The sequence below is a fragment of the Ruditapes philippinarum genome, unplaced genomic scaffold (genome assembly GCF_026571515.1).
Source record: "Ruditapes philippinarum isolate M1 unplaced genomic scaffold, ASM2657151v2 ctg1925_1_1_1_1, whole genome shotgun sequence".
Classification (NCBI taxonomy): Eukaryota; Metazoa; Mollusca; class Bivalvia; order Venerida; family Veneridae; genus Ruditapes; species Ruditapes philippinarum.
This window is the reverse complement of record NW_026852233.1, coordinates 208,115-223,976: the sequence shown is the minus strand read 5'-3', so window position 1 is coordinate 223,976 and position 15,862 is coordinate 208,115. Positions and strand designations below refer to the sequence as shown.

Here is a 15,862-nt window from a genome sequence, read left to right as displayed (position 1 = left end):
TAACTTAATAACAATGGCAATTAAATCATATTTGGAACAACATTTCCTTTTATTAAGATAAATCGTATGTACAGGTACTTTCGTTGCAGTTTAAGGGAGTTCATATAAAGCAAAATGTATATCTGTATAATATTTCAAATTTCGTTTGTCCATGACTGATAATATGATCATGCAATTTAAAGCAATATACATGGATAATGATCGTCCTTTACTACAACTAGAATGATTTGAAATCTAGAATACTACTTAGGCTATTGTAAACAGAAAACTAATCACTCGAGAATAACTATAAAAATTTAAAAAACAAAAACAAAAAAAAAAACCCTAAACGTTTGATTGCATTCCCTGAGCATGATATTTCAACATTACTTAACAATTTACGTTTGCTAAAAGCATCTTTAATTGGTATTACAGATATTCCATTAGACTTTAAGTACGTTCTGAAATAATTTAAAACTACTGGCATCCCTCTTGGTTCTAGTTTTTCTTTTAAAGACAATTTATTTTAATGCTAGAATTGAATAAAAATGTTAATACTTGTACCTGATTCTTTAACTTTATGTGCTGCTGCAGGGCCAGGGGTTACTGTAACTACAATTAAATATTTTTAAGGAGACAATCAAAATATATCCAAAACATTGAGATTAATATCAACAAATATTGAATAAAATCAAAGTTAAATATTTTGAAATTCCTTTTGTGCCTAGCACTGTTATACCCTTGTGTTTAGATTGAGAATTCTTTGCAAAAACTATAAATTTTCTTATTTAACAAAGCGATAGCAAACAATTCTGATGTCGGGTAACTTAATTAAATTATCCATTTATATTTAAGATGTATAACAAATTGTGTCAGTGTCAACATATTGTGTTTTTATCAATTATTTGAGAGATATGAAGCTGCATAATAAAGATGTCGCCAGGAGATCATTTATGTATTGATACTATAATTTTTCACATTATAGACACAAAACGTAATAGCAGATATCAACTTTGAGTGAGTAGAATACATCACGGTTTGAGTTCAGATACGGGGTAATATCAATTCTATGATCGATAACATTTTAACTATAACCTGCGCATTATTGTACAAACCCAAGAAAAATTGATTTCAATTTCTTTTCTAACATGTTAATAGAAAAAAATGTTGTGAACTACATTTAGCTAAGAAGAAATTCAAATGTGTCATTTGTTTTATTTACGCCACATATGGGATCTTATGACGTGTAGACATTCGTTTCTTTATCATGTGTATTGGTGTGTGATTGTTCAGTCTGTTAAAATAGTGTGGAACATGTTAGAATTGAACTTTACAAGCAGGATTTAATGACGTTTAACATGCAGCATATTCTTATCCATAGGTCTGTAAACCATTAAATTAGGTATAAGAACCCTAACATAATCAAAGATGTAGGTTTTAAATGCGATCTTTTTTTTTTTTTTTTTAAAGAAAACGCCTATTACTAGTATCAAGCACATTGTATTCCATACGTGGATTTAAATTACATTTCATATTCATCATTTGCATTACTACAATATTTTTCCATTTTAAGTTTCCTTACAATCAAACCTATCAGCTCCGAAATAGAACGGTCAATCCTTACCCGATAAATAGACATTTCGAAGCTGTAATGACGGACCGACATGTACCACTAAATCCACCTTCTGAATCTATGGATGGGAATATAAAAAACTGAATTTGATATAGTTTCTTTGAATTGGAATGTTTACTAAATATAAAAGAGTACCTAATATTGATGAAGCAACTACTATAGTTGAACTTGTTGCTGCAAGTCTTGGAGAAGATGTAAACGGGGTTATAGCAGATGGATCAGTTTGGAAATCTGTGCTGAGAGTATTTATTCCGGTTCTAGGCATCGTTGTATATGTTTCCAAAGAAGGTGTCCCTGTAACATTGAACACTGAAATTACAGAAGTACAGATGGACAGGCAATCAATCACACACCTCAATAAAAGACATTTATAAACCCGATAAAGGCAATGTTTACCAAGGCATAGTAAACGTTAAGGGTTAACAAAATAAGAATACTAGTACGTACGGTTTGGGGGTTACATAGGTTTTAAGGTTGCAGTAAAATATCACCCCAAGTTGACCTTTACCATCATCTTATCATTTCCCCATATAGATAATCTATACTGGCACTAAGATGAATTAATTTATTAATACCAAATAACAAAACCTTAAAAGGGGAGATCATTTAATGAGAACAACAATATCAACTCAGTTGATTGAATCTGTTAATAAGAGATTATGTGAAAAGTGCAACATATCTCACGCCCACTAGCAAAAAATCGCCCAAATCGCCAGGGATATATGTTACTAGCAGAAGAATCAAAATCGACGTTACGTGAATTGAACACCATGTATAAATTACACTTATTTACAGTTTCACCCTGCGTTCTATCTGTCAAACATGCGATGTTGTTTGTGAACATTTACACGCTTTAGAAGGAAGAAATGAATGCTTAAAACATGGAGGACCTTAAGCTTGCTTCGGGTTAATACAATTTAACAAATAAAGAATCTTAAATAAAGTCAAACAATGAAACAGTAACTGTACGAAGATTTCGGAGAATATCCAATATTACAAGAGTTACAGTTGTTAAGAATCAAAATTCATGAAAGGTGATAGAACACATCAGTTTTAAATTTGCGTGTAAATGTCAGAGATTGCGAGGAAAAATAACCGTTCACTTGGATTATTCCTCCAAGAAACAAAAGATATGACCCGTATAAGAGCCTGAGCTAGAAATCATCATGATATTTGGACTGAAAATCTTATCCCTTTGTTTGAACGCGCTTGAGCAGTTACTAGGACAAACATCCAACAATTGAGGCAAAAATGTGTCCACTAGAGTTTGAAGAACTAAATGCTGTTGGGCGACAGGCGACGGACGACGACATTCAACGATCCAAACAGTTTACCCTTTAATTGAAAAACTATCATTTTCTAAATTATAAAAATATGTATCGTTTACTTTTTTTCAAATTTCAAATATAATAGATGTGATTTGAAGAAAAACATGTGAAAATGACATACCTGTACTGATGACAGAAGACAAGCTACTATTCGAAGTGAAGGACATTGTTGGAGTTGGTGTCGATCCTATAAAGAGATATGAATGAATATCTGTCAGTTTTGAGCAATAGGTACAACCACAAAAGAACACGTCCAGTTCATAACTTAATACATTTTTGTTTTCTTTTGAGACAGAACGTTATATCAAATCTACACAAAACAAAGAAGATAACTTTTGGAAAAGAATTTTTCAACTTTCAGAACGACTGTTTTACAACTTTCAGTTGCATTTTTTTTCTTTTTTTTTTTTGCAAGCCAAGTTTCGTGGGGGCATATACACATACATGTATTTTTTATTAAAAGACGACTAATCTATTTTTCTTAAGCGCATTTCAAGAAGTATGTTTGTAAAATCATTTTAATACATGCATGTATGTGTATATATCAGCGTGTCCACCTTCTATACTGTAAGTCCTTAATCATGTAAAAAGGTGATATATACCATTTAGTCGCTGTAAGCGGAAATGTCGAATTATATTTGATTATTTAAAGATATACTTTGCTCATATTTTGGTAAAATACCTTAATTGCAGAAATTATTGAAATCAAGGCAATTCTTTCTGAATAGGCTTATTTTAATAAGTGAATGTATAAACTATGTTTGGGAAGATGTATTCCCTATTACTTGTCAAACTAATTAGTCTACTCGTTCAAAAACTGCCGAAAACTGTTTTTTTTTTCAATAGCACTATTTAATCAACTGCGATTACCCGTAACACGTAAACATTTGATATTAACAATATGTTTTACAAACAGCGATCCTACAAATTCTAGTAATGTGACTGTTCATTTAAAAAGTGGCGGACACTCTATTTAGGAAATAGATATCAATTTTAAGTGCATTGTTGTAGAATAATTCAAATGCGTAGTAATATAATCACGAAGGCCGATAGGCCTGAGTGATTAATTACAAAGCATTTGAACGAAAAACGTGAATTACTATACAATAATGCACGAAGAATTAATATCTATTTCCATTCTAACACGTAATTATTATTATAAAGTTGGACTTTATGTTTGATGGTTAAATTTGTTTTCGCCTGAGAGTTTCCCATAGAAACGTTCTTTAAAGGCTGTTCCAGTGGGTTGAAAAAAAAACTGTCGTTAAATCTACCGTGTGTAGAAACATTTTGAGAATAACGAATTTTAAAACGTTGGTAAAACTTTGTTTGTTTATTTTATTTCACTCTATAATTTTTCATGCGAAATACAAATTATTAAAAGTAAAGTTAATGTAAAACTTAACTCGTTTGCGACATTAAAATAGCGTATTTGATTTGATTGTTTTGCACGTGCTGTTTGGCGCTACATTGTAACGTCACGTAAACAACACTTTAAACGTCTGTACAGCGGTAACGACTGAATTAAAGATATTGGTGTTCGGATTCACTTTCTTAGTTAGACCATTATCTTTCATTCTAGATAGCTTTCACAACAAAATTCGACAAAAAATCCGATAGTGTTAGAATTATAATTTTCGTCTTTTTCCTATTGATATTGTAACAATAAGATTTATGGAAGCCAGTTTCGACCATTTCAAACTCATGAAAAATTGTAACGTTTTATTATAAAATATCACGGACAAGTGATAAATCCGCGAGATTTTCTGCCAAAATCGTACAAAATGTCGGGGGAAACTTATAACCATCGATATTTTATATAACATTTGTTCGAAACAGAAAGGAACTTTTGATTCCAGTGGCCGGTAGCGTCAATGGATTGTTTCTACATTGTGACCCTTATTTGTCTATAAAAATTAAGGAACAGAAAGAAATCCGCAAAGTGTCGAGGGGAAAATTTATAGGCTCGACGTTTTGTTCTTCAAAACGGTGTCATAAAATGGTCTCATTTGCGCAGAGACATTTCCCGGGCTTAACTATTCACAAAATATTCATCCTTACAATATATCGCGGATTATAATGGTCGCAATCAGCTACCTAAAGTAGCCGCCTTAGTCTACCTTCGTTAAACTCTTTTTAAAGGACAGTGACCTGCACTCTCTTGGAATCGAACACTTGTCGCCTGATTCACTGTTCAACGCTTTATCTATTAAACTAATCAGACGGTCACAATCATTTTACATTTATGTTGTATTATATATTTTTAATTTTGAGTCAATTTCCTTTTAACAATACTTATTTTTCAAAAGTTAAAAATTACGTTAATGGGAGTATTTTATTCATTTATTGTTAATATTTTTGCATTAAAGCGTCATTTATATGGAAGAGAACAGAACAAATATTTTATTTGACTTAAGCATTACAAGCCCATCGTCGATAACAATGAAAAAAGAACATATAATTTATTATATATATTGGTATGACATGGAAGATTTTACATATAATACATGAATTATTATTTCCTTAACACATATATAGTGAGAATGTAACAAAGGAAGAAATATATTTATATATACTCAAAAGTTACATGGAATAAAGAAATTAACAAAAAAAAAAGAATGATTTCAGATTAAGAACGACATTTATATTATTACAATAGTGAATCCCTTAATTTGAAAGCTTTAAAACAATATAGAGCCAAATTTTTTAAGATCTTCTTATTACTACTTTGCATTAATGATATATACTTAATTATATTTGTGTGGGTATAATAATATCTGGCTATATAGAGCCTTCCTAAATCAACATAAGCTGTACATTTTAAAACAAAGTGAAATTCGTCCTCTAGGTCGTTTAAATTACATAGTGTACGTTTTCGTTCATCGCGCGGAATATTATAGTGTCGGCCGACTTCAATGTTAAGTTTATGTGAAGAGAGACGTAATTTAGCCAGTGCGTTTCTAAACTTTGTATTTTCTAATAGTCTGATATAATTTGACTGCTCAAACGTATCTTTTATCTCCCGGAAAATATTTAAGGAACTTGACATCTGCAACCCCTTTCTCCAATTACTTATGTATATATCTCTAAGCCTACAACGTAAGACTGGAACAAATACATTTATTTTAACGGACCAGAAGACTGAAGGATATTCGTTTAGCTCTAGACATTTGATTTGATCTTGTAAAACTGCCTTAAGTATACAATTTTCAGACTTCACGGTGTTAATCATCAGAAAAAATTTAACCATTTTAACATGTTTTTCTATATAGAGTGGAAATCTACCTAACTCACTATAGAGGGCTAGAGTATGTGTAGATTGCTTAACATTTAGTATCCATTTACAATATTTCTTATGTACTCTTTCTATAACCTCTGAATTTATATAACCCCACACCTCTGCGCCATAATTTAAAACAGAAAGTACAAACGAATCAAAAAGATTAAACAATATATTTATTGGCACTTTCATACTACGAACAATAGCCCACAAAGAATGTAGAGATCGCAACCCTTTCCCGGCTAATGTCTTGCATAAAAGACCCTCCACTGGAGAATACAACCCCTAGGTAATTAAAAGACTTGACTATTACAATTTCATGATTATTATAATACCATTTGTCGTTTCTTCTTAACTTCCCCCCTTTCCTAAACACTACAACTTTAGTTTTTTCTATGTTAACTGTAAGGTTCCATTTACAACAATAAGAATATAAACTATCTAGTGATTTCTGTAACCCTGTACTTGTTTCAGAGACGATTACCGCGTCATCAGCGAATAGGAGCAAGTATTTTGCAATTTGATCAATATTTATTCCAGCGTCAATATTTTCCTGTAATTGCATTTCTATATTATTTATAAATAAAGAGAAGCAAATCGGCGACGTTATTTCTCCTTGGAACAAACCTAAATTACTATTGAAAAAGTCAGATAGGCTCCCTAAATGTTTTACACAAAGTTTCACTTCGCTGTACATTGATCTTAATACAGACAGAAATTTGCCATTTATTCCTAGTTTTATAAATTTATACCATAGCCTACTTCTCTCGATAGAGCCATAAGCTTTTTTATAATCTACAAAACAACAGTACAGATTATTTTTGTTCAGAAGTTGCTTTTAAATTAATGCGTTTAAAATAAAAACAGGATCTACATTACTATATTTATTCCTAAAGTCAAATTGGGCATCAGTTAAAACGTTGTTCACTTCTACCCATGTTTTTAATCTTTCATTTAGTAAAACAGTAAATAATTTTGCAAAACAACTGGTTATAGCGATGCCCCTATAGTTATTTGGATCAGACTGGTTCCCTTTTTTATATATAGGTATAATTATTCCAGTAGACCAAGCATGAGGGAACTTGCCAGAATTTAAAATTTGATTAAAAAATAAATTGAGGATTAACTAAAAGAGGGGCAGCTACCTTAAAATACTCATATAAAATATTATCAATTGAAGGTGATTTATTTGACCCTAACTTGTTTATTGCTTTTAAAATTTCGTCATCAGATATTGGCAAGTCCAACAACTCATCATTACCTTGTCGATTTAAATCGGTATCAAAATCCCTCAAATTCCGTACAAATCCTTCATCATCACACTGAACATCCCCGCCCATAAGATTTTTAAAGTAGTCATTAAATTCTTGATTAGATATATTTTCCCCAGATTTACTTGTTTTATTCTGTTTAAACATTTTCCAGATAATCTTCGTAATTGATATATGTATATGTGTATTATGGACAAGACCTAAAACAAATTATATTAAAGACACATTTTATTATTATGGCATGAACATTTGGAACAATATACCTTTAAATATATGTAATGTTAATAACCTTAAATGTTTTAAAGAAAAATACAAAACATATCTTGATGTTCATATGAATGAATGAATGAATGAATGAATGAATGAATGAATGAATGAATGAATGAATGTGAATGAATGAATGAATGAATGAATGAATGAATGAATGAATGAATGAATGAATGAATGAATGAATGAATGAATGAACGAACGAACGATATATGTTTAAACAAATTGTTGAGTCTCTGTTGAAAGTATATGAGTTGTCTTATTCTAAAATTTACATATTCTATATTCATATTTCTACCTATGCATGTCCTGTTGTTGTTGTTGGTGGTGGTGGTTTCTATTACAGAAGGCCACATTGGATATAAGATTATATATGATTGATATTGTATGTTCTTAATGTGAAACTTTCTTTAAATAAAGATATATAATTATTATCATTTTTTATAATTATTATTATTATTATTATTGCTATAATTATTATAATAATACTAATAATTATTATTATTATTATTATTTTTATTATTATTATGTCACGTTGACCTTACAGCCTGAACAGATGTTATTTTATGTATGTAGATGATTTTCATTTCTGATGAAGATGTATTAAAATAGAAACCAAAAAAAATGTGTTGTCTTGATTTTTTAAACGCATAATTTCACGAGTGGTGGTATCCATGAGGAAAAATCGCTTTTTGCAGACACATTTTTTATTATTGTATACTTTTTATGTTTTTGTTTATTTACCTTATGATTAGACATACTTTCATCATAATTTTTATCAGTATTGTCTGAACAGTGACTGATGACTCTTAAGAAAATATAGTTCGGCAAGACACCTGTAAACACATGGAAAAATGTGTTTCACTGTATTGAAATAAAACGTGTAAATACGGAAAATGCATTTTATTTCAGCAAAATTTTATTTATCAATAATATTATTTTTAATATAAGTATATAACAAAATAATTTACCCGATGAACACACTGCTGATGCTGCTGGTGTCCAGTTACCGGTATTTCCAGTTCCCGTGCAAGTGAATGTCGTCTGTGCATCAAATGTATACGATGAATTACAAGAAATACTTGCAAATTGTTTTGGGTTTCCAAAATAACAAGGTTGCCCGTTTGTTACCGTAAGATTGCACTTTCCATCTGTAAGTATTAATACGCAATTACGCTCGATAAAAATCATTTCTAATCATTTTATTTACACCGTAGTATTTATTATTTTAGCAGAAATCATAAACAATATCATATTATAATCTTTATAAGGCTTTATTCAAAAAATAACTTAAATCAGGTTATGAATGTACTATGAACAGTTTTGTAGTTTGATTACAAGATTAAAAATTATTTAAGGCATCTTAAGTCACTGGCCAACAAACTTTCACACTGAAATAGATACGTATTTGCTGATTAAATAGCTTCTTATTTGTTTGTTTTCATGCCATTAAATACGTACATGGTAAATGATCTGTCTGAGTTAAAATTATCACTCTGGAACATGTTTAAAATATCAAGTACACCAAAGTTTAGAATGTTCCAAAAGAAAACAATCATCAAACTTGAAAAATGTATGCTTGTTTTGTGGGTTCAGTATAAAGTAGCATCCGTTTCAGACCGTCTAAAATTTCCTTTATGAATCAAATATGATTTCAAATAATTCTATTAGATGAGTACATAGCTATTAAACCTATATTTAGCAAGGCCCTTGCCAAGCCCGATAGAATCAGCACAGTTCTTAACAGTGTATAATGAACTCTTTATTTCACACTTCATATTTTTTAAGAGAACACACATTGAATTTAACAAATTAAATTCAGTTACTCCGGGTGCAAAATTGATTTGTTATGAATCTTTTGGACTGTAAAAAACAATGAAAACTAGGCTAGATAGAGCGTGATTTGGATTTGATATGGACTCCTATCGAACAAAACAAAACAAAAACAGTCATCTTTTTGCGACGGACGCGCCCTCAGGCGCGTTCAGAGCTAAGTCATCTACACATGGGATTTCGTTGGCTACACTCGCGCAATGTGTCCTAAACCAATTAACAGCCCAAGAAATAGTACATGAATTTGATCCTTCAAAACTCCCATACTTTGTCTGGATATCTTAATGTCTTCCATGTTTAGCCTTTTCAATTTCAAATTAAGTTATCCAAGTTAAAATATGAACGTATATTATTGATAAAAACGTTGTAGTCCCGTAGTATTATTGCGCAATATGCAAATTACTGCTGAAACGATTTACCGCTGTCGAAAAAGTAGGACAGCAAATTATACTACAATAAAGTGTAACCTCTGAGTTCCAAGACATTATTAGTAGGAAATAAATATTTCTACATTATACAAAACATTATTATTAACAAATCAAAAGTTTTTCGTGACTCTAGGATAACTCGCGCATTAATAAAAGAAGAACTATTTTCGTGACTCATACCGCGGGTTAGCTGAATATTCAGCAGTTATTAATATATTACATACAGTTCAATGGCTAGTATAAATATCTATTTTTGAAAATGCATGTAAGACACTTTACCGCCATGTAGTCTTGAAATCATGGTAAGGAAGTTATAATATCAGTTCTACTTCCGATTCTTGTGGTTTGTTTACATATTTTACTAGGTCATGATATGAGTTAACCTTCGATATTCTAAAAATAGATTCTGCTTTACCTGTTCTGATTTTTGGACAGGCGATTAGGAAGTACAACCAGCGGATTGTAATGCAATAGTTTTAGAAATGCTATACAATTGTAAGAAGCAAACAAGTTGAAAATGGAATTTAGTGTGAAGTTGAAAAGGACAACTAAACACTGTAGTGCTTAAGTGACATTTAAATTAAAATAAAAACGATGTGCTCTGGCCTCTACATCTTTACCTTGTAAATAAAAAAATCTAAGAAATACACTATTAATTGCTGATGATTTTAACCAATTTTTTTTTAATGAGACATATCCCAAGAGAAATAAAAATACAAATGACTTATATTTTATTGTCTGTATGCCCACTATGATATAACACGAAGCAATTCTAAATAGCATTCTCAAATGTACAATGTATTATGTTTGAAGTTTATTTGCCTGGATTTATTCTAGAAATATTTCGTTGATAGTTTTTTTTTCTATTTACATATCATTTCTTAGAATAAATCGATAAGGACACTGATTTACAAGTTTGACCAGAGTTTTTAGGCATAAATTTCATTCTGTATTTAAGTGCTTGAAAGTAGAAAATCTGAATTATAACAATTTGGGACACAAAATATATTGCTCTACAAATCTCGAACTTGTATGGAACAAATTTTCTCTGTTATATATTTTGTGTTTTGTTTTTATTTTGTTTTGTTTTTCTAAAAGAAGCCTTGGTGTCTCTCCGGTTGCATGTCCGTCGCATTCAGTGCTGCAGCACTTTGATTTTTCTTTTGTATGATTTACAACAACCTCATGCAAAAAAGATTTAAGAGAGCCGAGTACACTCTTAATTTTTTAACTGATTATAGAGGGGTACATGTAGCAGAGCGTGACGTAACCTGTGCAAGGAGTTTGGAAATTATTGGGCGTAATGATGCAAAAACTTATGCATTTGCAAATTATTTTCTTAACAAAAGGTAACGTATTACTTATGTGCAACAATACGACTAAACGCACATCAATCTGATTAATTCAGTAAATGAAATCTTTATATCGTGAGGTTTTTTTTTGTTTCATCCTTCGAGTAAATACTTTGACTGCGCAACAATCAAATCAATTCTGATATGCCACTGTAGCTTCAGAATCTTAGTATGATAAATAAAGCGACTTTCTGCAATAATAAACAATTAATATTTTCGGCGTTATGAGATCAAAGTGCAACCTCACAATTCCCTTTAACTTCATTTTTGTTTTCCGTTTATTACCTTAAACTTCACATTTAAGATTATAGGATTATTTGTTACGGCAAAAGAAGTGAGGAGTGGGTCATTCATTTCATACGTTAAAATCATTTCTCTTTAGTTCAACTGGACCTATTACATTCAAACTTCATTTTTCTGTTGAAGGTCGGGGGTCGTTGGAGAGGGATTTCATATGGACAGTGTGAATGTAATATAGCGACTTTCTAGCTTGAATGTTGAAGACCTCATGTGGCCCTTAATTCTTATTAGAATCACCGACGTTCGTAAACAAGCTGGACCGCTTTTTTACTTAACGTAATTAAAAGTTTCTAGCGGGATTCGTGCCTACAGTGGCGAAGAGCAAGTGGCTTAAACGGCCGTTGTTGCATACGCTCCTTTTTTGAAAAGCAGTTAAAAACATTTCGTGTATACTTACTGCTCGCAGGGGTCGAGTCACAACTATTCACTTTCGCTGTTTTACCATTATCTGAAGAAAAAAGATTTCGGAGATTCCATCAACATAAACATTTAATGAGATTTACAGATCAGTTTATATCACAACTTGTTAAATAGCTTTCAAATATAAAGTAATAAATAAATCTACATATTTTTATCATCGTCACCATCATTATCAACAACAATATTATCATCATCATAATATATAACATCATCATATCATCAGTACATCATTATTTTCATATCAGTACAATATCATATCATATCATCATTTTGCCTTAAAACAATAAAAAATGAAATGAGACAAAAATAGACTTTCTCTGCTCTGCAAAACCTCTATGCCGCCATTATCGGAAGTATAACCTTTACTAAAAGCATACTAGAAACACAATTCTTTTGAATAAACTTTGAATCAAATTGAGCAAATATTTATTCTTTGCGATGAAAGATAATTATATTATATAGATTTACTGGAAAAATTTACATAAGCACATTTACTTCAGGAAAGCATAAAATGGAAAAAAATTAAAGTTTTAAAGGGTTGTGGACAGAAATTATGTGACTGGTACATTTTTATGCCCCCCCCCCTCCCCAGCCAAAACATGAGGGGGGGGGGCGTATAGTGTTACCCTTGTACTTGTTTGCAGGCGCTTGCTTGTGGGCTTGCAAAATTATTTCAATAAAATAAGTGAAACCATTTAAAAGAAACTGGAACAGTCCCTCTCATGGCATGAATACCCCCCGCATACTACTTTGTCAGAATCAACAGTGGCCATTTAGATCTCAAGGACAACCTCCCTGCCAAATATGAGGTAACTAAGCCAGTGCATTGCTAAGTTATGTATTCTACATGCTTCAAATGTGAAAATGTCAAAATCAATACACAGCGGACATGCATTCTTAAGCATTTGACAAGCTCGTTATAGTAAAAATCCCTGTGACTTAGACCTTTGACATAGTCACGTTAAATCAATAGGGGTCATCTACTAGTCACAAACAACCTCAATACCGAATATGAAGACTGTTGACCAAAAGCATGCTTGAGCAATTGAGCGGAAAGGCTTTTTTAGTCAAGGCCCCTGTGACCTAGACATTTGACCCAGTGACCTCAATATCAATAGAAGTCACCTAATGGTCATGATCAACCTCCGTGCCAAATATGAAGACTGCGGGTCAAAGGTTTCTTAAGTTATTGGGCGGACAAACTTTTTGAAGTCAAAGTCCCTATGACCTTGACAATTGACCCAGTGACCTCAAAATCATAAGTGGTCATCTACTAGTCATAAACAACCTCAATACCAAATATGAAGACTGTTGACCAAAGCATTCTTAAGCAATTGAGCGGAAAAGTTTTTTTTAGTCAAGGCCCCTGTGACCTTGACCTTTGATCCAGTGACCTCAAAATCAATAGGGGTCACCTAATGGTTATGATCAACCTCCATGCCAAATATGAAGACTGTGGGTTAAAAGTTTCTTAAGGCTATTAGGCGGACAAACCTTTTGAAGTCAAAGTCCCTGTGACCTGGACCTTTTACCCAGTGACCTCAAAATCAATAGGGGTCAGCTTATGGTAATGATCAACCTCCATGCCAAATATGAAGACTGTGTGTCAAGATATCTTAAGTTACTCAGCGGACAAGCATTTACTAATCAAGGCCCCTGTGACCTTGACCTTTGACCCAGTGACCTCAAAGTCAATAGAGATCATTTACAAATCATTTCTAAACTCCATGCCAAATATGAAAACTGTGGATGAAAGGAATCTTATGTAATTGGGCAGACAAGCTTTTTAAGTCAAGGCCCCTATGACCTTTGATCCAGTGACCTCAAAATCAATAGGGATCATTTAATAATCATGACTAACCTCCATGCCAAATATGAAGACTATGGGTCACAGGAATCTTAAGTTATTGGGCGGACAAGCTTTTATTAGTCAAGGCCCCTGTGACTTTGACCTTTGACCTGGTGACCTCAAAATCAATAGGGGTCATCTACTAATCATGACCAATCTAAATACCAAATATGAAGACTGTGTGTCAGAGGAATCCTTAAGTTATTGGGCGAACAAGGAAAAACCGACGGACGGGGAGACGTCCGGCCGGCCGGACAGACGGCCGTTCTAACAGGAGAGTAATAATGTGGATACTCTATTGTACTCTCTTTTGTAGCCACATAAAAGCAGTACGGAATGAATGACATCAAAGAGAAAGAACAGTTACCTATTGTCCCTCTAGCCACAAAATTACTGTCCTGTGAGGGCGGACAGCCGGACGGCCGGACGGACAAGCTAATTCCAGTATACTTCCCTTACAAATTCGTTGTGCGGGGGTATAATAAAAGTTGCTGAACCACAACATTTAGTGCACGGACAAAAGATGAATATCATGATATCCTCCACTGTAAAATTGATAAGTAAGTTTCTCTATAATTTTATATATACATTATATATATATGGTGGCATATTTCTGCCACCAGATAACCATATAACTAACTAGTTAACCTCTTAATTAACTAGTTAGTTATCAGGTTAACTAGTTACGTAACTAGTTAACCTCTTAATTAACTAGTTAGTTATCAGGTTAACTAGTTACGTAACTAGTTAACCTCTTAATTAACTAGTTAGTTATCAGGTTAACTAGTTACGTAACTAGTTAACCTCTTAACTAACTAGTTAGTTATCATGTTAACTAGTTACGTAACTAGTTAACCTCTTAATTAACTAGTTAGGTATCAGGTTATCTGGTGGCAGAAATATGCCACCATATATATATAACGCCTTATCTGTGCTGTATCTTTTTTTCTTTTCGTTACAATTTATTAAAGATATATCTGTAAATTTGACCGTGACTTAAATAAACATCTCTCAAACTGTTTTCAATTTAACACAAAGTATTCGTGACTTTTCAATTCTATTTATAGAATAATGCATTGATTTCAAACTTCCTTTCACGTAGATTTTAATTCATTTCCATTTTACTTTAAATTCCTAAAGCCGTAACGGGGGGAAATCTTTATGTTTAAATAGTAAATACCGCTGTCACAAAGTATCTATATATCTTATTGAACATTTGTATCAGTAAATTATTTAAATTTTACGACCGTATGTAATTTAAAGCAGAATCATTGGAAGATGATTTATTTTATTTCTTTATTTTTTTAAGTATTTTTCAAATAATGATTAAAACTGAGAACAACAGTTTCAAGCTCGATAACTATTGTCGTGGATCGTAAGTGGTGTTAGGTTTTAGCAGAGGTTTAATTATATAAGAAATTATAAAGTATATAATTAGATTCATGTTTGCAGAACAACAGCTAAATGTACTTACCTAAAATAGCAACAATTGTCACTATAGTAAAATAAACTAAGACATCCATATTTTTTTCACTTGTTCACTAGTATTACCACCTTCAATCTAAATACTGAATACGGAAGTTTAAATGGGAAAGGCGTGCTCTTATTTTGTACAATTAGAGTGTGTGATGCCTATACAAACATTATGTACCACTTTTAAACACCCAAACTAACAACAGGTTATAAAGATTCTTAAACTGTCAACTTGTAAAGTTGAGTATTCTTCAAAAACTTGAATTATGGGGGTTATATTGTACGACTGTTAAGGAATACTGTAATTTTGGAAGACATTGCCTTTAAACCGCAGTTTCCATAGCACCAAGAACCCGTTTAATACCCGTGAAAATACTTGGTAGAATATGTAGTATGTAAGTACCCAATGTCTTGAATGACGTTTCACAAAAATATTACAGAAGCAAAAA

The 15,862-nt window shown here is 31.9% G+C and overlaps 1 protein-coding gene across 2 annotated transcripts; it reads right to left on the bottom strand.

Annotated features, from left to right (window-relative positions):
* Positions 1 to 311: 311 nt before the first annotated feature.
* On the bottom strand, positions 312 to 15,550 carry LOC132753274 (mucin-2-like). 2 transcript variants are annotated; one of them, XM_060743730.1, is made up of 6 exons: positions 15,415 to 15,550; positions 12,069 to 12,119; positions 8,730 to 8,909; positions 3,062 to 3,127; positions 1,748 to 1,921; positions 312 to 591 (listed from the first exon to the last, which is right to left on the bottom strand). In XM_060743730.1, exons 1-6 carry the CDS (start codon positions 15,461 to 15,463, stop codon positions 512 to 514), a joined length of 600 nt encoding a protein of 199 aa, XP_060599713.1. In that variant the 5' UTR covers positions 15,464 to 15,550; the 3' UTR covers positions 312 to 511. The 2 variants fall into 2 exon arrangements, with proteins under 2 accessions (XP_060599713.1, XP_060599720.1); XM_060743737.1 differs by having other exon boundaries at positions 1,748 to 1,906.
* Between the last annotated feature and the right edge of the window lie 312 nt (positions 15,551 to 15,862).

What these genes read in the sequence shown, in the direction of transcription:
- LOC132753274 (XM_060743730.1), bottom strand. Translation starts at nt 15,463, where the DNA reads ATGGATGTCTTAGTTTATTTTACTATAGTGACAATTGTTGCTATTTTA. An exon ending in TGACTCGACCCCTGCGAGCA is followed by an intron (nt 8,910 to 12,068) that starts GTAAGTATACAC and finishes TAATACTTACAG; the next exon opens with ATGGAAAGTGCAATCTTACG. An exon ending in AGTTGCTTCATCAATATTAG is followed by an intron (nt 592 to 1,747) that starts GTACTCTTTTAT and finishes ATTTAATTGTAG; the next exon opens with TTACAGTAACCCCTGGCCCT.